This window comes from Gigantopelta aegis, chromosome 3 (assembly GCF_016097555.1).
Source record: "Gigantopelta aegis isolate Gae_Host chromosome 3, Gae_host_genome, whole genome shotgun sequence".
Classification (NCBI taxonomy): domain Eukaryota; kingdom Metazoa; phylum Mollusca; class Gastropoda; order Neomphalida; family Peltospiridae; genus Gigantopelta; species Gigantopelta aegis.
The window spans coordinates 33,222,022-33,245,930 of record NC_054701.1 but is presented as its reverse complement, the minus strand read 5'-3'; the positions used below and the strand labels follow the sequence as shown (position 1 = coordinate 33,245,930).

Genomic DNA, 23,909 nt, shown 5'->3' with positions numbered 1-23,909 from the left:
CAGTCTCTGGTTACCATAGTATAACATCATGTACAAATATGAAATACAAGCTCAAATGCACTTTTAAAAAACTCGTGTGTGTTCACTATGAACGGAGATCGTCAAAAGTATACGCTTGATTCGTCGCCTGTGCCGCCATAGCTCGGCAAAGCACAAACGACAGCCTGTTGTCAGTTTCAGTTAACACGTGCGTTTGCCGATTTCAAATTGTAGGGTTCATCTCAAAAAATTAAAACAGAAATCTTGCGCTGTACGAAGAACGTTCGGTTGAGGATACGGTACTAGAGTCTTTTGTTAAAACCGGTTTGATCTTGACAACGTATTATCGACCGTCGTACCTTCCTATTTCAGAATTGCCTTGTACCATAAATATGTTTTGGAGATATGAGACGACCCCTCAATCAAGACAGTTAAATTTGTTCTCACGTGATCTCTTGTTGAGGAATTCCACACTTGTGATAAGCCAATGAAAACCGAGATCGGTAGGAGCCCGTCAAAAGTGTCCCACTTTCGAAATACTGGCTTTGTTTTTGACCTGGATAAGTCAGCGTAGTGAAACCAATGCGGAGTGCGGCGTCATATATGCACCAAACGTAATTGGATTTTCTGTTCTATATGCTTAAATAATAAAAAATATTCCGGATACTGCCGCTTTAAAGCCGCTCATCCTAAACTCAGTGATTATGTACCTTTTTTGTTTCTTATTAAATTCATACTAATTTACCCAAAACACCAGGATGGCCAGAAACATTTTGGATTTATCAACATTTATAATTTAACCAAGTAGTACTTAACGTTTAATATATATTAATATATATATATATATATATATATATATATATATATATATATATATATATATATATATATATATATATAATGGCAAAATTACTGTTATGCCCTAACATATGTTACACTTCCTAATTATTAGGGCCAATGGTAACATCCTACTTTCTTGACTTACCCCTGTTTCTAAAACTTAAATAAGCAGGCCATCTGATGGGGAATATAAAGAGACTTATAGCGCCTAGAACGGACGGAACAGCATCGGAGATGTACCTGTACAGAACAAGAATTTCACGCAATTAAATGTCTCGTCTTCTATAAACGTATTCGGTGTTGCTCATAGTTTCATTTATAGATGTGCATCTCACTGGATGTTAAAAATAATACTAAAAAATAATTTTGAAATATAAATTCATTGAGGTTATTATTATTTTTTTTTTTTTAACATGCTTTTAAATGAACATGCTTAGGTGTGACTATAAACCAAGTTTCACCGGACCAAAACGGAGCTAATGCAAAAAACAAACAAAAACAAAACAAAACAAACCCTTGCTCTTCAGTGCATTTTGCACAAATCTTTGAAACTGCAGTTGCATTTTTAACTTATTAATAATCATGTTTATAAACACTATGTTGTTAGGGATATAGAGGATACTCCCCGAGTGTCTTGTGATATCATAATTTATCAACACGAGTTGATAAAAGAATGGAATCCGAGGATTGCTGAGGATTTTTATACTTTTATCAACGAGTGCTGATAAATATCATTTACATTCGAACATTTTAAGAGCGGAAAAATATTCCCACAAATTCATGATTTGTCATTATACTGTAAATATTAACTACAACTTTGCAATTAATATTTCCCACATGTTTAATATGTTAAATGTGGAATATCATAGGTGCAACTATTAAGTTTTGTTTGTTAAAAAACCCATTTAAATAAACAATGTAGTGTATTAAAGTGCATGTATGTAATAGTTGTTCAATATATCACAGATGCAAGTGGTTGCTTAATTGACTGCGACTGGCCATAATAAGCTTTGGAAATGCACGAATCCAATGTAGGATCTCATTAGAAACAGTGCATTTTAACTGTTATAGAACGCCTCATTGCCTACTCTTATCGATAAGATCAAGTCATAGGTTTTAACGTGCACATTCAAAACAAGCTGTTGTAGCACACGCCTGTCATGGGCGCATGTGTCGACTTTAACCGGCTCCTCCTTCCAGGACAGGAAACGGGTTGGAGTTGGTGTTAGAGGGGTGCAAGGGAGCTCAATCAGCCCGACCATGGTCGGTATCGGGCGAGGATTTGTGTTGGTGCTATTGAATTTACAAATGTCCCGTAGGTTTAAAGCCAAATAGAAAATGTTGCATAATATCTTGACGGTAATTTTGACGCATAATTTAGAATGGTTTATCAAAATTGAAAATGGAGCTAATTGGTTCATTTGATAAACAACTGGAGGTATTTATATTCAGTTAAACGAAACAAATCAGTTTTACAGAATTTCTTAATTTACAAAGTTGTCATGCAAGCTGATATTGTCTTTAGTAATAATTCATGTGTAGACCTAACACAATAGTGTCTGGAATTTGCATTGGAAAATAAAGACAATTGTGTCTGAAAGGTTTCGACAGTGAATGAGAGCCACTGAAACAGAATAGTTGGCACAAGTAATAGCTTTTAATCACATGAAAAGCATTTCAGTAATAAAACCATTTTCAAAGGTTAATTTTTAAATAAAAAGCATTTTTAAATATATCCCTTTTTATTAACCCAATTATTTCAAAGTCTGTTTGGATGTCCGAAAACAAATGATACGTACGAATTTAAAAGTAATGTAGGGAAAACTAAATATGTATTGGTCTACTGCAAACGTTAGGATGACCAAAATAGTCTTGCATATACAAAGTATTCTATGTACGAACATGTTTCTTGTAGTTGTAATAATTAAAAAGTGTTATTTTGGTCCAAAACATGACTGGAAAATTGTTTTACATTAGCGAATGATTTTAGGTTAGTAAAATATGACATTGTCTCTTTATTAGCAGTGTCACATACCCTTTAGGGAACAGATCTGCATATCCCGGAATAAATCCTGGATTCCTCGTGAACCAAAGCAGAACCATCAGGATCAGATGCACAAGGACAACATATTCTGCAAAACTAAATTAAAGATCTTTGTTAAATGTTAACATGTTGGCAGAAATGTCAAAATAGTGGCGTAGTGGAACGTGAATGTGCATAGTCGTATCTAACATTATTTAGTTTTGTTGTTTTGCTTTTGATTGTGATATTTATTCACAAATTAATCAATGACACTCTCATTTTCAAAATTAAAATCATTAGTTTAATCTCGATCGTAATCGGTTTATTGGAGACCCATGTCAGCTTGGTTCTGTGAATTACCAACACGACTTCAGCATGTGATCAAGGAGTAATGCTGAATAACTGTTAATCTCAAGATATCTATAGTCTAAATATACTCTTTAACTGAAAATATCGATGGTTTTCAGAAATGTCAAATAATACGGATAGCAAAACATGTTAAAAATCCCTTAACATCCACTTTGTGGTAACTCCAACACTGAAGATGGTTACTGTAAAGTCAATAATTATTTCAGTTTCTAATATATTTTGGACCAGATATACAATATTTATCTTAAAGGAGCATTTTGTTAACCTTAACCTTAATTGACATTTTCTGCTTATTTCAGGGGTTTTGACTGTTGATAATGTGTTATGGGTGGACAAAGGGAGAAAATACTATTCCTAATCGAAGCCCCGCCCCAGCCCACGCACAAGCCCACGCCTCAGTCCCAGCCCAAGCACAAACACAATCCCCAGTCTTAGCCCAAGTACAAGTCCAAGCGCCAGTCCCAGCCAAGCCCAAGCCCAAGCCCAAGCCCAAGCCGCAGTCTCAGCTCAAGCATAAGCCCAGATCCTAGTCTCAGCCCCAGGTTCAACCAAGTTCAACCTCAGTCAGCTGTAGCACGAGCCTTAACCTCAGCTCTCACATATAGAATAAATAGCTAAATGTTCAGTCCGTACCTCATAGAACCCAATTTTTTGTGTTCCATTCGAATTAGTTTAGTGATTTCTTCATTAGCTCTCAGTCGATTGTCGTTTTGTTGACCACAGCAAAATGTTTCTCTGCATGTAAAACAGTAATAATATATTTAGAGAATAACTAACGAGCTACGAGGAATTATAAAAGAAAGAAATATTTTATTTAACGACGCACTCAACACATTTTATTTACGGTTATATGGCGTCAGAAATATGGTTAAGGACCACATAGATATTGAGAGAGGAAACCCCCTGTCGCCACTTCATGGGGTACTCTTTTCGATTAACAGCCAAGGGATATTTTATATGCACCACCCCACAGACAGGGTGGTACATACCACGGCCTTTGATATACCAGTCGTGATGCACTGGTTGGAACGAGAAATAGCGGAATGGGGCCACTGACGGGGATCGATCTCACATCGAATGCGCATCGAGCTAGCGCTGTACCACTGGGCTACGTCCCACCCACTAGGAATTATGAATTATCAGTCCCGAGTGAATGAATGTTGTAAACCAGAGGGACAGATAATTTGTAACTCCTCGTAGCGAGTTGGTTATTCTCTTTATTACCCATTGTCATTTTTAACTGATTTTTGAGATAATAATTCCTCTGCAGTCTACAACAAAGCCATCAGCCATTACGTCATATAATGTTACACGCATTACATGACATAATGTAAGTGACGTCATAGCATAACGGCGTTCTTTTTTACAGCCAAATATTCACAGTACAAAATAATACAACTGTATTTGCATTAGAAAATAATTATTTTTTATATATTACTAAAGCCGCTGTTTATGAAAATACCGTATACCATTTCATGTTTACGAAACAAATGAGTCTTTTTTTTTTCTGTAAATCTTTGTAGATGATATAACATATGTGTAATTTGACTCATCAATGGAAACATCATATGAATGAAAGTGATGTTCCGGCCATGGCAAGCAACCAATCAAACGTCGTGAAGAGATCGAAAAAAAATATTACCCCGTATATTTGAGCCCATAAGGATAATAAAATCCAGTAACTTATTCAAAGAGCAAACAGGTTTAGAATTGAAAAGAAGAGAGGAAAACACGAGTTAAATGGAATAGGGTACTTGATAAGGAAACAAATGAAAGCTTTGTGTATGGAAAAGAACAGAGGGAAGAATAAACCATGATATTCATAAACATATACGTTAGGTAATGTATATCACGAGCGCTGGAATAGATCTAATATTTCTATCGTTGCCCATAACATTTCACATATAGCATTATTTTATTATGGGGATTTTAATAAATGTTATCTCTCCTCACATAGCGGATATTCTTTTAAAAAAAAGTAACGAATGATCGCGAACCAAAATGGATCCTTTACATTCCTATCTACAACTGGTGATGTTAGTTATTCGTTAAAGAAAACATTATTATGGAATGGATCTAAATCTCAACTTGAAACCTTTTGAATTTTGATTTTTGATACAGTATAATAATAGCATGTTATTAGTTTTACATCTGATGCAAGACAATACCACATATATACGTAAGACCGTTGGCCATCAAGGCGAGGAATATAATTAAACAGAAACAAATGGGACAGAGAATAATATGACGAAAATTTATTTTGCAATAAAAGGAAAAGTATAATCATTAACTTCATATACCTGGGTCCCAGATAAACGAGCTGCAACCAAAGCCACACGAATACCAAAGCGACAACAGACACCGGAAAGCAAAACACCATCCAGGACAGGAATGTAAGCCCAGAATTTCCATCTACTAGACTGGGAAGAAAGCGGATTAATGAAAGGCAGATGGATGATTTGTTTTCATTTTTCAAAGCACGTTTTGTGTACAAAATATGAACAGAGATAAACCAATTAGCAATCCCACCATGCACGCAATGATAATCACAGTGCCAGTGTGCGTGCGTGCGTGCGTGCGTGCGTGTGTGTGTGTGTGTGTGTGTCTCCGTCCTCTTGTTTCTTTTTGTATCTCTCTCTCTCTCTCTCTCTCTCTCTCTCTCTCTCTCTCTCTCTCTCTCTCTCTCTCTCTCTCTCTCTCTCTCTCTGTGTGTGTGTGGGTTTGTCCTCATTTTATCTCTGTTTCTCACTGTATGTTTGTATGTATGTATGTTACATTGTATGTATATATATCGATCACTCTTTAATTATTTGTTTATGTCTGCTGTCCTCTCTATCTCGTTTGAACCCAATGAAACAGTTAACTGACATGTGCCATATATTTGCCAACTTTATAATAGTAATAAAAGTACATGTACTACGTCTTGGATTATTTCGTAAATTAATACTAATACAATCACTACTACACACAATAATTAACAGGAATTCCATGGAATTAAGAGACTCGCTTGCCAAAAACTGGCCTGTGTCGATTTAACATTATTCGTTTTAAAATATATTTATTAATCGTTAAACAAAAACAAAAACATCCTCCCTGCACGATTCAATAAGGACTGCCATTCCCACGCTGAATCTGTTCGAATACTCACTTGTCTGCGTATGCTTTGGTGATTAGATTTGTTGGCGTCCCCGTTAAAGTCGCAATGCCACCACAGTTAGCTCCGTAGCAAATGCACAACGATAACGCCTTGGCTAATTTCTTTGATCGTTCATCCAGTTTGGAAAAGTCCGCTGGAGTATCAAGTCTTGTAGATTCTTCGTCACTTTTACTTTTGGTGGTCGTGGTAACATCATCACAAGAGTAGCTATATATATAGATATAGATATAGATAGATAGATAGATATAGATAGATAGATATATCTATATAGATATATATATATAGATCTATATATATATATATATATATATATATATATATATAATAAATATTTCGTTCTAATTTCAACAGGCAAAGGACATATTGGAGAAGATTTTTGAATAAGATTGTAGACAAAAAGAACTATTTTGTGAGCGTTTTTTCCCATTTGCCTAATAGATGCGATGTATTAAAAAAACTAGAATGATAGCTTACATACAGATTATAATGTCAATGTCTGTATACCCAGTGTGTTTCTGAATGATTGTGGTAACACACTTCTTTTAAAAAAATAATAAACAAAAACAAATGTCGTACGTACGAAATTATTCGGAGTTAAATCCAATTTGGCTGTTGTTACAAACATTACGACTAAAAACACAATTATTTATGGACATAGACATTCTAAATATAATATTTTTTTATAATATGTCGAGGGGTTAGTGCCAGAACCCATTATATGGTGAATTATACAAAAATGAGTTAATGACCTTGTCAGCATCATGGGCAGGTGTACTATAATTTCACAATGTCTCATTCAAACCAATCATTTATTTATGTTTTTATAGAACAGAACCCAAACCAATTATCTTTTATGTCCATATCCACAAAAGGCAAAAACCATGTTTTTAGCACTACCTTATTCTGTCTCTCTAGAATTTTGTAGTATCACCGGTCCGTTTGTGATAATCTGAGATGGACTGCAGACAATGATGGGGGGGGGGGGGGGGGGGGGGGCATGAAGTGTTTAGTTCTTAGACATCTGGAATGTGGTAAAATGTGTGTTGTTAACTAGTTGCTAAATAAATGTCGGTTATGTAAATAGTTTAATAAGAAGTGAGTGCAGAGTTCATTTAGTTCTACAGAAGAAACACGCAGTTAAGAAAATATTAACTCAAAAGAGACAGAGAACCTAGTTAAACAGGAAAGTTGTTTTCCCTTATTTTAGTCTGAATAGTTACTATCTGTATTAGAGGAAACAAATAATATAATTAAATTAATTTGCCGGGGGCAGGACGTAGCCCAGTAGTAAAGTGCTGGCCTGGTGTACGGTCAGTCTAGGATCGATCCCTGTTAGTGTAATCATTGGACTATTTCTCGTTCTAGCGAGTGCTTCACAACTGGTGTTACATACCATGATATGTACTATCCTGTCTGTGGAATGATGCATATATTAAAGATCCCTTGGTGCTAATAAAAAAAATAGTTGCCCATAGTTTCCTCTCTAAAATATATTTGTGGTCATTAACCACATGTCTGACACCACATACCTGTAGTTGTGTTGAGTGTGTCATTAAATATAAAATTCCTTTCTTTCTTTTTTTAAACATGGCTCCCATATGCAACAACCTTAGTTTAAATTTAAGTTGCAATTTAAAATGAAAATGCCTGGCAATTGTTTATTGTAAAAAGGATGCCGGCCCAAAGATGATAAATGTTTTATGACCATACGCAATAAAATATTTGTATTTACTTAGCATAGACGGAAATTATTTTATATTATTTCAAAGGCATCATCACAGGATTGTAACTTTTGTAGTCATTGTATATTTTATAGACATTATATAATATTTGACATATAGTTGAACATGAATTAGTAGATACAGGTCAAGTATTTTTCTTTAAATCGGAGTCCGTTCATGGTAGTTCATATTATAACTAATTGGTTAGAAGAAGCGACCCCCTTTATATAAATGGCATAAAATAAATATGCATACTAATAATAAATATTGTTCATTGTAGTAGTTGAAATGTATGCACATTCATATTTTCTGTGCTAAATTAACAATTATTCCAGTTAATGTAGTAATATCTAGATATTTTAGCACAGAAAATATGAATGAATGTATGCACATTCATTTTTCTGTGCTAAAATATCTAGATATTACTACATTAACTGGAATAATTGTAGCATTTCAGACGTTCCAATGATGAGATATCTCTGGTCATTATAACAAAGTGGTTACTGCTAAAGTGTGTTTAAATAAAATGTGTGTGTACATGTATATCATTATACGAGCGCATTAGACAAACATTATACTTAATCACGCACCAGATCAGTGCTGATGACGAATGCATTAAACTGTATTTAGATATGGTTTACACCTGGTCGATGGGGGAAATGCATATAAATGATACATTGTCACTGTTTTGTTGGAGCAGCCACTATGCCGGGAAACAATTTTCCTTTTGTATTTTACAGACCAAGTGTCGAAATACCTCACAGAGATCAGGTTGCCAGGGTCTGGATTGAAAATTAACGTGTTGCGGAAAGACACGGGCTTAGGATGTAATAATAATCCAGCTCAGATTTCAAGATATCGCTTGCCGGATTCGTTTCGAGTTGTGATGTGTCATAGCCAGCTTTGTTTTGTAGATCCACATAGTCACGATCACGGAACACACACACCTTCCCACCTGCGTCATATTGAATTCTTAGGGGGAAAAAATAACAGTTAAAACTTGATACACAACTATCCACAAGCACCAAACGCCTAGAGTTTGAGGATTTAAAAAAACATGGAACATGGAATAGGTGATTTTAACAATTCACTAGCCATATATATATACATATACATATACATATTAGGGTAGCCGGGATTGTTTATTGGGGGTGGAGTGGAAATAGAGGGCACTGCTTTTACACATTTTACGGGGTGAGATGCATTATAAAAGTTGGTATTGTGAAAAAAGAGGTCCTCTTGTGCCCAATCCCTGGCTACCCGGATACGCCAGTGTATATATGTGCAATTTAAAGTATATCAATCAATAGATTTTGGTTTCAACACAGGTACCTTTAGTAGTATTACTTGCATGGACAGTAGAATTGTGGTAATTACTTGCTAATGTCATATTATTTTAGTAAGTTTTAATCACATATAACTTCTAAACATTGTTTTAGTAACATCTGACCCATGTTGCATGCAAACATCTTACACACGATGAGATTTTTGTGCATTTTTGTAAAACCTACGAAAATGCGCATTCTGCTAGGAATCATTACACGTTGATTGTAAATATATTTGTCATTTTATTCTCTCTAAATTGCTGTTTAAATCATTAAGTTGAAGAACATAATTTTGTTTTAGAACATGTCAAAACGTAGACACTTTAGAACGAGTGAAAACTTTTAAAGAAAAATGCCGAATATAGTTACTGGGCCTGTATTCATTTTGTTTCGTTAAATTACTGTGTATTAAAAACCATTAAACGTATTAACTTATCTTAACGGTTGATTATTAATTCAGTCAGTAGCTCAACACTACAGGTGGTGCAGTTTACTCTGATAGCTTATATTTCGTGTTTAATTAGTGTAATAAATATATCTGTTATAACTGGTATGATATCTTATTTTTCATGTAATAATTAGTATAACAAATATATCTGTTATAACTGGTTTTAAGGCTTTGCTTTGCTTTGTTTGACAAATTGTTTTTCTAATGTTGTTAAGAGCTTCTAGCAACCTGCTACAATACCAGGGAGTACAATTTACCATCTGAGTGTAGGATAAGGTTACTGTGCACACAGCTGGAAACACCCATGACCCTTTCCAGTGTCTGCCATCCAAAGATAATTTGTTATTGTTTACAATTACTTCCTGCCGCCAGTACATTTTCAAAGTATTAACAATACAGACCCAATTAGGTGTCTCAGAGCTGCTGCGAAATTAAACGTTTACTGTATGCCACGTGGACTCACTGCAAGATAACATTATTCTTGACTTGAGATTCACACAATTTGTCACATATGCTGGACTGTAAGAAAAACTGTTTATAAAATAGCTTGCTCTGGCATGCTGGTTGGAGCTGTTTGTGTTCAAGTTCCAGAAACCAGAATAAATTAAATAGTTCTTCATCTAATTACATCATGATTTATTATTATTAGCAGACAAAACTTTTAAGGTTTATACTAAAACAAATAATTGCTAGCATCTAAAAGCAAAATATTTAGCAAAAGTTAAGTTTTCGATTTTTAAGTGCATTCCAAAGTTTTTAGTGCAGTTTTCTCAGATTGAAGTGGAAAGGAGATAAGTGGTTCTGGCACTAACCCCTCGATGTAACAATAAACATGACAAAGACTCTGATAATGCCAGCTTTAACTTGCCAACTTGATAATGCCAGCTTTAACTTGCCAACTTGATAATGCCAACTTTAAGCCATATGTTCATGTGCTGGTCCCAGTGCCACATGCCCACACAGTTGCCGTTACATACAAATTCATAATATTGTAATGACGTCTTAGAATTCATCCATTTAGTCCAGGAACATTAGGTCAAAATTAGTGTTGAACCCGGAAATAAATAGTCTAGCGCTGAATTTTTCAGGATAGCTGCAGAATATCTATAGTAATAACATATCAAAAGTACCCAAGTTTCCGAGGTGTGCTAACTTTATTACAGACATAAATGTATATGTATCGTCCTGTAACATAATTACATCAGTGACCTATTTTCGTCTCCAGCCTTTGAGAGCCCGTAATATACTATAGGACTGCTATCGCACGCACATTTTAAACATTTGCGATCGGATATTTAAAAGCGATTTAAAACTGCTACCTCCCCGTTGCTGCCATCCTCCGTTACCTTTGACAATATATCAAATATCCTGGCTTTAGTTTCACTGTTAGCGGTTCTACCCCAGCTGCCTCATTTTTTTTATTTTTTTTTTTTTTTTTTTTTTTGGGGGGGGGGGGGGTGTTGCATCACGTAGGCAATTAATACCTCGAAATACTGACGTAACGGACATCGATCTATGACAGCAAGTCTTGGACTAAGGAGATATTGAGAGGGCAGTAACATAATACCTGACGTCTGCTTGAAGTTCAATATCTGTGGCACCAGAATTCCTTTTATTGTCAAGAGGAGACACGTCGTTGGTAGGGCTCGTTTGCATCACGAGTGCTGATAATCAAAGCAACAAAACAGTTATTATCTCCAAAGTCGTATCTTTGTGACTTTGTCATATACAGAGTACAGTCGATATTTATACAATGTCATCACTCGTTTAATAAAAACAGATAAGGGCAATTCCGTAGTTCGTAAGGCAACAAAATGTCCCAAGGTAGCAGTATGTATAAATAATAATAATAATAATAATAATAATTAGTTATTAGTCAAACGGAGAAACGTTTTGTGGATTGAATTACTTGTGGATTTACTGTTATGCCTCATGTGCAATTCCTAAGACTCATTGTTGGGTGAGTGTTCTGTGTGTGTGGAGGGGATTTTGTTGTTGCTGTCGTTGTTGTTTTTGTGGTTGTTGTTGTTCAGGGGTCGGTAGAAGTTCTTTCTGTTTTTTAATTTCAGAAAGAATCTGCCCTTTTATTATTAAAGGGCAATGTAAAACAAAACACCAAAAACACCCCTCTAAAACCCCACGTTTCCTTTAACATTACTGGACCAGACTGAATAACTAATCACTAGCTATTATCCCTGTCTACAACCAACCAGAATTTGTAAAGGGGGTAAATGTGATTAGCCACACTCACACGAGCGCCATAAAACGAAGACCAAACTGTTATACCTTATACCTTCACTTTCGTTATTCTGTGTGCTTTTCACGTGTCGTTCTATCGTGAAGAGTCGATCCAACAAGCTCCTCGCTATCGGGAGCATCATGGTGGTAGCCGCAGTGTTGCTGATCCACATGGACATAAATGCCGTCCCTAGCACGAAGGCGAACAGAAATCTAAACGACAAAATTTAAAACCGCTGAGGCCAAACAGAATACTATATACCGGTCTTGGTGGTTTCGTGGTTAAGCCATCTGACATAAGGCTGGTATGTACAGGGCTCGCAACCCGGTACCGGTCCCACCCACAGCGAGGTTTAACGACTCAACGGGTAGGTGTAAGACCACTACACCGTCTTCTCTCTCACTATCCACTAACAACTAACAGCTAACCCACTTTCCTGGACAGACAGCCCCAATAGCCGAAGTGTGTGCCCAGGACAGCGTGCTTGAACCTTAATTGGATATAAGCACGAAACTAAGTTAAAGAAAGAAAGAATAATATGTGTGGTTCCGCCGATTACATCAGCCAGAAAAATTAGGATAGGTAGGTAGGCTGAAATGTTTTCTTCTTTTTTTCTTTCTTCTTTTTTAAGACAAATTATTTAGGTTAAGTAAGCATTGTATAAACTTCTTTTTTTAATATTGAAATATTTTGTATTAAGATATATGTATCAAGAAGAGAGCAACAGAGAGAAACAGAAATCAATTTAATTCTCAACTGAATATTGTATAAACGTTAAACAAAAAGATCCGCTTTTTGCTGATATCAATTTAGACTTTTTGTAGGGACGGTCAGGTAATCGGAAGCACAACTATTTTATATATATATATAGATAGATAGATAGATAGATAGATAGATAGATAGATAGATAGATAGATAGATAGATAGTATATATATATATATATATATATATATATATATATATATATATATATACTGAACAAAAAAAGAAACTTCCGATTTATACATATAGTATTTGTTGTGTTAAAGAATTCATTGTGTAATGAAATTATATAGGTAGTATTAGCCGTGAGCTGTATTATCAGGATTCATGAATTTTATCGATTATTTTTGCACTGTTAATCGTCGACAACGTGAAATTCAATTTGCACGTGCATGCGTGGTTCGACATGTCCCATGTAGTATTCGGTCAGTTTGTTTTACTTGTCTCACTGACATTGTTGTCAAGTGAACGAAAACGCTTCAAAATTTGTAAAAAAAAAATACGTTTTTTACATTGTAGCATTTTTAGTATGCCAAGAATACCCAATTATTTACGCGAACGGGCGATTGGCATGCTTGATGCTGGCATGTCGACAGAAGACGTTGCAAGGCATGTTGGGAGTTCTAGTCGAGCGATACGAAATCTTCGCGTAAGATTTCGAACGACAGGAAGCACCAACGACTTGCCACGTCGTGGACGTCCGCGTGTTACAATGCGTGGTCAAGACCGCTATATCATTTGCGCAATCGATTCCAAACTGCCACTGCTACTGCTGCTAACACACCTGGGCTTCATAATAACCGAATCAGTGGGCAAACTGTTCGTAATCATCTGCGGGAGAACGGTTTACATGCACGACGTCCTTACGTCGGATGCGTTTTAACGCAACGTCATCGTCTAAATCGTCTTAATTGGATACGGCGACGCTGGAATACCGTTCTTTTTTTCGGATGAATCCAGATTTTCTTTACAATGTGGTGATGGCAGGGTGCGCGTCTACCGTAGGAGAAATGAACGCTATGCTGACTGTTGTGTTCTTGAACGAGATCGTTTCGGGGTGGTGGTTCTGTCATGGTCTGCGCATCCACTGCCCATGGTTATCGTTCACCACTAGTCATCATTAATGGCAATTTAAATGCTCAACGTTACCGCGATGCCATTCTCGCTCATCACGTCATTCCTCTGTTCCATAACAACGCCAACATCTCGATTTTTCAGCATGATAATGCCACCTCTCATACAGCTAGAGACACTGTCAATTTTCTTAGGACAAATAACATTGATTTCATTGATGACTGGCCCGCTAAAAGTTCTGATCTCAACCCCATCGAGCATGTCTGGGATAGTCTGGACAGACGATTGAGGCGTCGTCCCAACCCACCCGCTAAAGTCAACGAACTTCGTCAAGCGCTCATTCAGGAATGGAACAATATTCCACAGACAGAATTCAACACTTCAGTCAATTCTATGCGCCTGCGATGCACTGCAGTGGTCAATTCAAGAGGTGGTCATACCCGTTATTAAGTGGGTGGGTTTTTTTTTAACCCCTACCACACTTGGTCAAAATTTCTCCCAGTTTCTGTTAACCTATGGCCATGATTTTTGCACCACACGATGCATCATGGAACACTCTTTAAACGCATATATAACAATTATTCCCCCGGTTTGTTTTCATCAAGTTATGTTCAAGCAAAGTTAGCGGAAGTTTCTTATTTTGTTCAGTAATTCAGTTTTGGTAATATAACTTTTATCCATATATCAAATGTAGTAACATATGACACATAGCTACATCATTGTACTGTCTAAAGTTTCTTTGGTTAAAATTTGGACAACAGTGAGCACGTGCGAAACTACATACTTTTTACCTATTTTTCAAGAAAGCGTACATCCGGGCCACTGCCACGTGCTATGGACTTGAACACCATACCAAATCGAAGTTTTGAACAGTACACATCGAGTGCACTTCATTTCAATTCAACACGATTGGAAAGCAAAATGCCGCGAATGTTACAAGTTGATAGTGGTAGGGCTATTACTCTAATTATGCAGGGGCAATCGCAACGTCGCGTCGCCCAACAATTTGGGGTACAAGAGTCAACCATAGTTCGTTTGGTTGGGCTTCAACTGGCGTCTCAGAGCCACAGGAAGATTGGATGACCGTCCTAGGAGCGTTGTCAGGAAGAGCGTTGGCGTCATAAACAACGTCGTTCAGCTCACGCAGGCCCTTCTTCATGAGTAGAATAACATCCCACAAAGGACCATAAACAATCTGATTGGGTCAATGGTAATGAGAGTTAGAGCATGCTATTGAATTGGATGAGGGAATGGCGCATGGTACCCACATATCAACGTTATCCTTGCAAACGCCGTCTGTGATCAAACTTGTCAAAACGTTTTCAGTAATGAAGACATAACCTAAAACTGGCCTCGGTGGCGTCGTGGTTAGGCCATCGGTCTACTGGCTGGTAGGTACTGGGTTCGGATCCCAGTCGAGGCATGGGATTTTTAATCCAGATACCGACTCCAAACACCGAGTGAGTGCTCCGCAAGGCTCAATGGGTAGGTGTAAACCACCTGCAACGACCAGTGATCTATAACTGGTTCAACAAAGGCTATGGTTTGTGCTATCCTGCCTGTGGAAAGCGCAAATAAAAGATCCCTTGCTGCGGGTTTCCTCTAAAAAACGGTGTCAGAATGACCATATGTTTGACGTCCAATAGCCGATGATAAGATAAAAAAATTAATGTGCTCTAGTGGCATCGTTAAATAAAACATTACATAACCTAAAAATCCAAACAATGAAATAATCAATCAAACATTTGAAATATTTACCACCGAATAAAAAAGCGGGGTTTTTTTCGTCAGTATATATATATGTATATATGTATATGTATATGTATATGTATATGTATATATATATTTTATTCCTCTTAAAACTACAGATATACAGGAGCGGGAACAATTTGATTTGGCACAAAAACAGTGTAGCGGGCGATCGCCCTTCTGAACATGCGAGCGTAGTTTGTACGGGGGTCGAAACATGCTCCCCTGGAAAATGTATACAAAAACAAAATTTGCTTGAGCAGGAAGGGGTTTCCACCCCAAAAACCATCTCCCTGCACACGCGCTTGGAAGTACAAAGGACTGCCCGTGTTGGTGTAGATGGGGTCAACACTAGGTAATTATACCCAGTGAGTGTTCCTACCTTTTAGGGCTCACTCCAAAAAGCATCAGGAGCCTAAGGGCAAATCGTTTGTGTATATTACATTTTTCAATGGCAATAGCTACGATTAGTCCTCCAATCAATAAGAAGTGTATATCCTAAAATTAAAATAAAACAAAAAAATAAAACAATGACATGTTTTGTGGGACATCGTTAATGGATATATTTTGATACCAAGATATTTAATGAAATGCATGTTTTGTAATTATGAATAATTAACTTCTTAATATCAAGAAATAAAAATCAGTTTTTGATATCAAGAATTTCAGTTATGAATCGTATAAAGCTGCAATCTGGAGTATATTTTATTAATATTACCATTTAGAATAGCTTCTCAACTTCTTTTTGTTCTCAAGAGTTCCGTGCGTTTTAAAAAAATATATATATGAGAAAAGTAAAGTTTGTTTTATTTAACGACGCCACTAGAGCACATTGATTTTTAATCTTATCATCGGCTATTGGACGTCAAACATATGGTCATTCTGATACTGTTTTTAGAGGAAACCCGCTGTCGCCACATAGGCTACTCTTTTTTACGACAGGCAGCAAGGGATCTTTTATTTGCGCTTCCCACAGGCAGGATAGCACAAACTATGGCCTTTGTTGAACCAGTTATGGATCACTGGTCGGTGCAAGTGGTTTACACCTACCCATTGAGCCTTGCGGAGCACTCACTCAGGGTTTGGAGTCGGTATCTCGATTAAAAATCCCATGCCTCGACTGGGATCCGAACCCAGTACCTACCAGCCTGTAGACCGATGGCCTGCCACGACGCCACCGAGGCCGGTATATATATATATATATATATATATATATATATATATGAGAAATGCATGTTGTGGTATTAGAAACACCAGGATGATCTGAAACACTTCTGATGTACGAAAATGGATAATCTAAACAAAACAATATTCGTAATGACTTATTTCAATCATTAAAAAAACGGTTCTAATAGTGACAAATACGCCATAGTGTTTAAAAATTAGGATCTGACATCACTTAAATTTGATTTGAAATCTAGATCGCATTCAAACACAATTTGCGCCATTCTGTACCTTACCTTCATGTAATGCTTCGACAAGGCCTTTGAAGGTGCCACACCAAGTACGGGAAACACCAATATCGGTAACATGGCGGTAACTGCCAGTGGCAGTGCCTCTGTGATCCAGTATACCGACATCAACAAAAGGCCGTAAGCACATCGCGATTCCTGAATGAATGTAAAGATACCAACTAATGATCATCAACATACAGTTCATTATTTCTTTATTAAAAGGTATTTGGCCCCGATAAAACAGATAATGGCATTGCTGTCTAAAGGCGCATCTACTCCGTGCGATCCGACTGATGCCTCTGATGCGTTTGCGGTTTGCATTTTGGGGCATATGCACTATACGATTGTTCTATTGCGGCTGGCCTCGTGCGTTTTGAAGATACACGCATCGCGCGCATCCTGTCTAGAGGCTACCATTGAAACTAATGTATTTTAATGTGTTTTAGCCCGAAAGCACGCACACGCCACATCCAGTCTAAAAGCGTTAGTAGAAGTTAGCTTCTTGCTTAAAATATACTGAGCAAGAAAGAAACGCGAATATTTAGTTTTCTGTAATTTATTTTTTAAATAATTCGACTTGAATCCAATAGGCGGTTATTTAAATTAGCAATGCACTGTGCCCATTTTGACAAGACTGTTTACGACATAATTGTTTAGAGCTGAGCGTTATTGACATTTCAGGTTCGGTATTTAGTGTAGTAGAGTTAGGATATAATAGTGCAAAATGAGATACTAACATGCCACTTTGTATGCGGTTACGCCACCATGTGTAGAGTAAAAGTTGATATATGACCTAACCTGGCAGTGACCTCTATTAGCCAGGTGATGTCACAATTCAAAATGGCTGCTAATTAACGTGTTTCTGTTATATATTAGTCATTATTTTTTAAACAAAAAAATGAATATGCGGAACAACAAAAGCAATGCGTAAAAAAAGTAGGGGAACTCTAATAAGAATTTACAATTGCCAAAATTGTAAGGTATATTAGCTGTGGGGAATGGTTATATGATAATAGTGAATTAATTGGGCAAACATTACAACCGGTAGTTCAGTATTACAGTAGGTTTTATGACCACCAAAGATCTTGAAGGACGATTGGGGTTAGAAGTGAAATTTAAAAGTTGACGTTTTTTTATTAGTAAATCGCAAATTCAAACAGGAAGAAAAGGAAGGAAATGTTTTATTTAACGACGCACTCAACACATTTTAATTACGGTTATATGGCGTCGAAAAAATTCAAAAAATAAAAATTAGTAAAATAAAAGCATAACAACTGTATGATCAACAGAATAAAAAAGATTGACAGAAATAATGTATCACAGTGATTAATCGACCTCCCTGGAAATTGTCAAAATCGAGAATGATACCCCACGCACGTGTACGGGGCAACTGCGTGATGCACGTACAAACTATGGAATGTGTTTCGGTGTGTTGATAAACAGACCTGGACGTTCTTTTCTAGGATGTCTGTGGTCAAAACGTATGTTCGCTCTAATCGTTGATATTAACATTAATTTTTCAGGTTCCCCTACCTTTTTTTGAAGAGTAGTCCAATGGCGGAAGCCTAAATATCAATGGAATCGTTAGCCGTTCATATAAGCATGAAACTTGACACAGATCTTCTATTGCTCAGCTAACGTAAAACCACATTTTAATATCTCCTCCTTTTGGCTGCCATTTTTAATTTCAAAATGGCCGCCATCAGGTACAATTTGTACTGAAAATCTCGAACTCTAAGGCACATATAGCCTTTTCTCATGTTTTAAGGAGCTGCGAATCCACCAGTACTTATAAAAAGTGGTATAATATCCGCCCGGTCCCCTCCATTATTATTTTTAGTTAGGGTTAGGGGTTAGGGGTTAGGGTTGGGGTTGGGGTTGGGGTTAAGGTTAGGGTTAGGGGAGGGGGGGACCGGGCGGATATTTTTCCTAAAAAGTAGGTAATATGTATGCTCCCGAATAACGCTATAAAAGGCGAAGTGTAATTGGTCCATATTTAAATTGTTATTTATAGATGAAATGTCACCTGGACATGGGAGTCTACGCAATGCTGTTAGATCTACTGGTAAGACCAGTAGAGCTAATTTTAATCAGATTGGCTATCTTTTATATGCACTTTGCCATAAAAATGACAGCAATATACCACGGGCTTTGGTGTACCAGCCGTGTGACACTGGTTGGGATGGGGAAAAAACCTGAATCCATAGAGGGGCGATCGATCCTGCTACCTATAAACGTCTGTTTTGTTTAACGATATCAAGTCGTGATGCATTAGCTGGAACGAGAAATAACCTACCGACGTGGATCGATCCCGGACTGACCACACTTCAGGCGAGTGCTTTACCACTGGGCTACGTCACGCCCCATATGTACACCAAGAACAAGTTGTAAACTGCAACCGCCTATTTATAATCACTGTGAAAAATATGCCGACATATCACTCACGTAGAGTTGACATATTTATGGCAACAATATGGCAGCTTGGAATTTACTGTCTAGAATATAGTGGGATCGGGCGTAACTTATCTGAATATTATTATTAGGAGCTAACTCATACTTCAAGCCACTTTTATGTTAAATCATAATAACTAACTACAGGTAGGCTACATTAAAACAAAACCTGCACTGTTTGTTTTAAAACAATGTATTAAAAAATGCAGCATTTTACAACAAAGATTTTTGTAATTTGAACGCATCAATACAGATTGATATTTAAGTTATTTGTTTGTTCTATCTTTTTGATAGGGGCCTACTTTCCTTCAGAAAGTTTTATCATCTACATATATTTATAGTCTATAGGTAAAAGAGAATTTGTTTTTTGTTTAGCATAATCAAAACAAGTTTGTTTTGTTTAATTAACAACACATATTGATTAATTAATCATGGGCTATTGGATGTCAGACATTTGGTAATTCTGACTCGTAGTCATCAGAGGAAACCTGTTACATTTTCCTAATGCAGAAAAGGATCTTTTATATGCACGTTTATATGAGCAGTGAACACAACACACCTCCCCTAAAAAAAATCCACCACCAACAAACAACAACATAAAAAATATACATGTATATATAATTATATATACTGTTCAAAATAAGTAGGAGATATTCCATTTCAAATATCAATAATCATAGAATGAAATGAGATATAAAACTCAAAATAAGTGCACGATGTGCATTACAGTTCCCATTCAGAGAGCATGAAAAAAAAAAAACCGATTTTTTTTATCGCGAAGCACGTTACGTGATGGTGCACGTGCGAAGGGTGCGATTTAAAATTTAACACTTAGTACATGGGCGTACATAGGGTGGGGTTCGATGGGTTCGACCGAACCCCCCCCCCCCCCCCCCCCCCCCCGAAATCGCTTTTTTATAATTTAATATATCTGACATTGATATCGGACATTATTAGATTTACTCAACATAGAAATATATGCCCAATATCTCTGCAATCTATTTTGGAACCCCCCTTTTCAAAATCCTCTATTTTGGAACCCCCCTTTTCAAAATCCTATGTACGCCCATGTTAGTATGTGCGTACGTTGTGTTTGTTTGTTACTGGAACACTAAATTATAACCTTGCTGTCACAATCGTTATACCATTGTGTAACGTTTCAACAATGTGACGTCTCCAACATCAGGAACGTCTCAAGGCTGAAGGCATGCTCCAAGTTGACACCACCCAGCGAATTGTAACCCATAGACTTAAAGGGGCATTCCTGAGTTTGCTGCATTGTAAAATGTTTCCGACTAATAAAATATTTCAACGATTAAACTTACATATTAAATACATTTTCTTGTTTAGAATATCAGTGTCTGTATATTCAATGTGTTTCTGGACGTCTTAATATTTGCAAGAAGCCCAAACTGGATTTCGTCTTCAAATAATTTCGTACGTACGAACAAATATTTTAGGAAATAAAATGAAATTTAAACTAGTACAAATATTAGTACGATCAGAAATACGTTTAATATACAGCCACTAATATTTTATGTAGAAAAAAATGCAATTACAGTCGTTAAAAAGTCTCTGTTAATTGATAACATCTTAAACATTGCCGCAAACTCGGGAATGTCCCTTTAATGTGTCACAATCAGTCATTAGCCAAATGTGGGCCCGAAATCAACAAACCAGAAATGTGGATGATCGTCCCCGTTTAGGACGGCTAAGGGCCACATATCCTGGTTAGGACCGCGTCATTAGGATTTACATGTTGAGGAATCGAGGTCAATCAGCCAATCAAATCGCAAGTGTCTGGTCAGACTATTCGTAACAGACTGCATAGAAGTAACATCCACACATGTCGACCCTAAGTTACCCCACATTTGACTGCGAGGCACATTGCTGCCAGGCGTCAGTGGTGTACACATCGTAGTCATTGGGCTAACATGCGTTGGGCTCGGGTAATGTTTTCAGACTAGTCTAGATTCACACTAGACTTCCATAATCGACGACAACGTTCGTCCTCATGGGTCTGTTATGGTGTGAGGTGGCATCACTATGACTGCCAGAACCCAGCTGCATATTGTTTATTGGAGGGTCACTGGGCAGTACCACCGCTACAACATCCTTGCACCGATCGTTGTATCTTTTGCACGTCAGGATGAACACCATTTTGTTTTTCAGGAGGACAACGCCCGTGCTCACCGATGTATACTGGTCACTGCATACCTGCAGCAACAGAACATCACCACACTTCTGAGGTCAGCCCTAAGCCCTGACCTTTTACCCATTGAGCACACGCGGGACATCATCGGACGACGTCTCCGAGAACGTCAACGTCATCCAACCAACTTGGCAGAATTAGGAGCCGCTCTCCAAGAGGAATGGGACAGGATCCCTCAAAATGTTATTGGACGTTTAATCTGGAGCATGCCACGTCGGATTCGTGCTTGCTTGGCGAACCGCTGGATTTTGTATCTGTTATTAGTGCAATTATTGGAAACGTGAAATTGACAAGCACCACCGCTGTTGCCTATCTGTGTCTCCTCCTGACCTGGCTAGAATTGTTAATATCAATTCCTTATCACGTGAGTCCTTGTGTTTTACCATTAATTATCATTGCAGTATATATTAATACATCTCTGTTATATTGTATTATATTTGAATATCCCCTACTTAGTTTGAACAGTGTATATACATTTCCTGTGCAATCAAAGTATGTGATATTTTTCAAATCACATACTTTAAAAATTTGATAACTTTGGAAATTAGATGTAAATTAATCTAGGTCACGGCACTAGGTTTATTGACATTTAAGAAAACGTCTAGGGTAACACTTCATAATTAACATATGTATTTATAGTCATCAAACAAAAAAGGTTACACTGAATGCTGTCCAGCGTTCAGAAAATAAATTTAAATGTTAAAGGGACATACCCTAGTTTCAACCCGCGAAAAGTAACACTAAGTTCAGTTAATCTACAAACCTGTAACACATTTGGATAAAGTTACAATTGAGTGAAACATGAGTCTGTGACTTTGAAATGGTGAAATACCCTCTAAACATAGACTAAAACTGGACTCCATAGATGTTATTTCCCAGACGCACGTGCGTTTTTAAAAATATGAGAAATGCATTTTGTGATATTAAAAACACTAGGATGACTCAAAACACTTCGAATGTACGGAAATGGATAATTTAAACAATAAAATCTAAGTAAATTGTGATTTCAGTTATCAAAAACGGCTCTAATAGTAAAAACAATATGACTTAGTGTTTACAGACTAGGGTATGTCCTTTTAAGCACTAGTTTATTTTTATGTAAAGCTATCCAAAATGACGTCATTCAAGTTTGACGTCTTTTCCATTTAAAAAATCACCACGTTATATATTCTTTGTTTTTTTCTTCTTTATTTTTAATATTTATTACCCCAGATCGCAATAGCAGTGTCAGAGTTGGTGCCCTGGTTCAATGCTATACATACTAGTATACATCTTACAAAATAACATGACACATTAAAGCAACATGTGGACAAAGTGTTTTTCTGATATGGGATTTTAAATTAAAAAAGCGAACGAAAAGAGGAAGCAGAAGAAAAAGATAGAGCAACATAATAATGCTGTAGAAGAGAAGAAAAACCACCGTTATTGTTAAAGACTGTTGTCCATGAATGCCTTTTTCCCCCTTGTCTCAAAACTGTTATTAAAAAGATTAAACCATGGAGCCCATACTTTGTTAAATGTTTCGTAATTACAACTTTTATATATAATAAATATTTGTATTTCATATTTTTTCTTAAGCATGAATTTAACGACGTTAATTTCGATAGCTTTATTCTGAACTTTTGTAACATAGACGTAGTATTTTATGTTAATAATTAGCCAGTTTAAAAAGACATAATGTTCATCATTAATCATACCAAACATAATCATATTTTTTTATTAAAACTGATTCTAACTCCTGTCTTAGTCAGTATCCAGGTTTGTACTGATTCCCATAAATTCTTAACCTTATTACATCTAAAGAATAGATGTTGTATGGTTTCTGGGTAATTGGTAGAAAGGCTACACATACTTGAATCAACATAGCGAATCGTGTAAAAATGTGTTAGTGGCTCAAATTCTATGGACTATTTTATATTGAAACCATAATGAAGTTGAATCGTTCATGCACTGAAAAGGTAATATGTGGTACCTTTTCCAATCACTCGTGTCAATAATAAATACTTTTTGTTTGTGCATTAGGCGTTATGGATTTATAATTTATTAATCGTACATACATGTAGTTTGCTTTTTTTAACAAAACTTTTAATTTAAAAGGAACAATG

At 36.6% G+C, this 23,909-nt stretch overlaps 1 protein-coding gene across 1 annotated transcript in view; it reads right to left on the bottom strand.

Annotated features, from left to right (window-relative positions):
• Positions 1-23,668, bottom strand: part of LOC121368610 (solute carrier family 13 member 2-like) — a 32,258-nt gene extending 8,590 nt beyond the window's left edge. The window contains exons 1-11 of the mRNA XM_041493348.1: positions 23,657-23,668; positions 21,573-21,809; positions 17,148-17,297; positions 16,070-16,185; positions 12,156-12,313; positions 11,430-11,526; positions 6,360-6,575; positions 5,512-5,631; positions 3,845-3,946; positions 2,855-2,959; positions 965-1,059 (exon numbers count right to left, since the gene is read on the bottom strand). Of these exons, the coding sequence (XP_041349282.1) occupies positions 965-1,059; positions 2,855-2,959; positions 3,845-3,946; positions 5,512-5,631; positions 6,360-6,575; positions 11,430-11,526; positions 12,156-12,313; positions 16,070-16,185; positions 17,148-17,297; positions 21,573-21,809; positions 23,657-23,668 (1,408 nt within the window). The remainder of the gene's footprint in view (positions 1-964; positions 1,060-2,854; positions 2,960-3,844; positions 3,947-5,511; positions 5,632-6,359; positions 6,576-11,429; positions 11,527-12,155; positions 12,314-16,069; positions 16,186-17,147; positions 17,298-21,572; positions 21,810-23,656) is intronic.
• Positions 23,669-23,909: the final 241 nt, after the last annotated feature.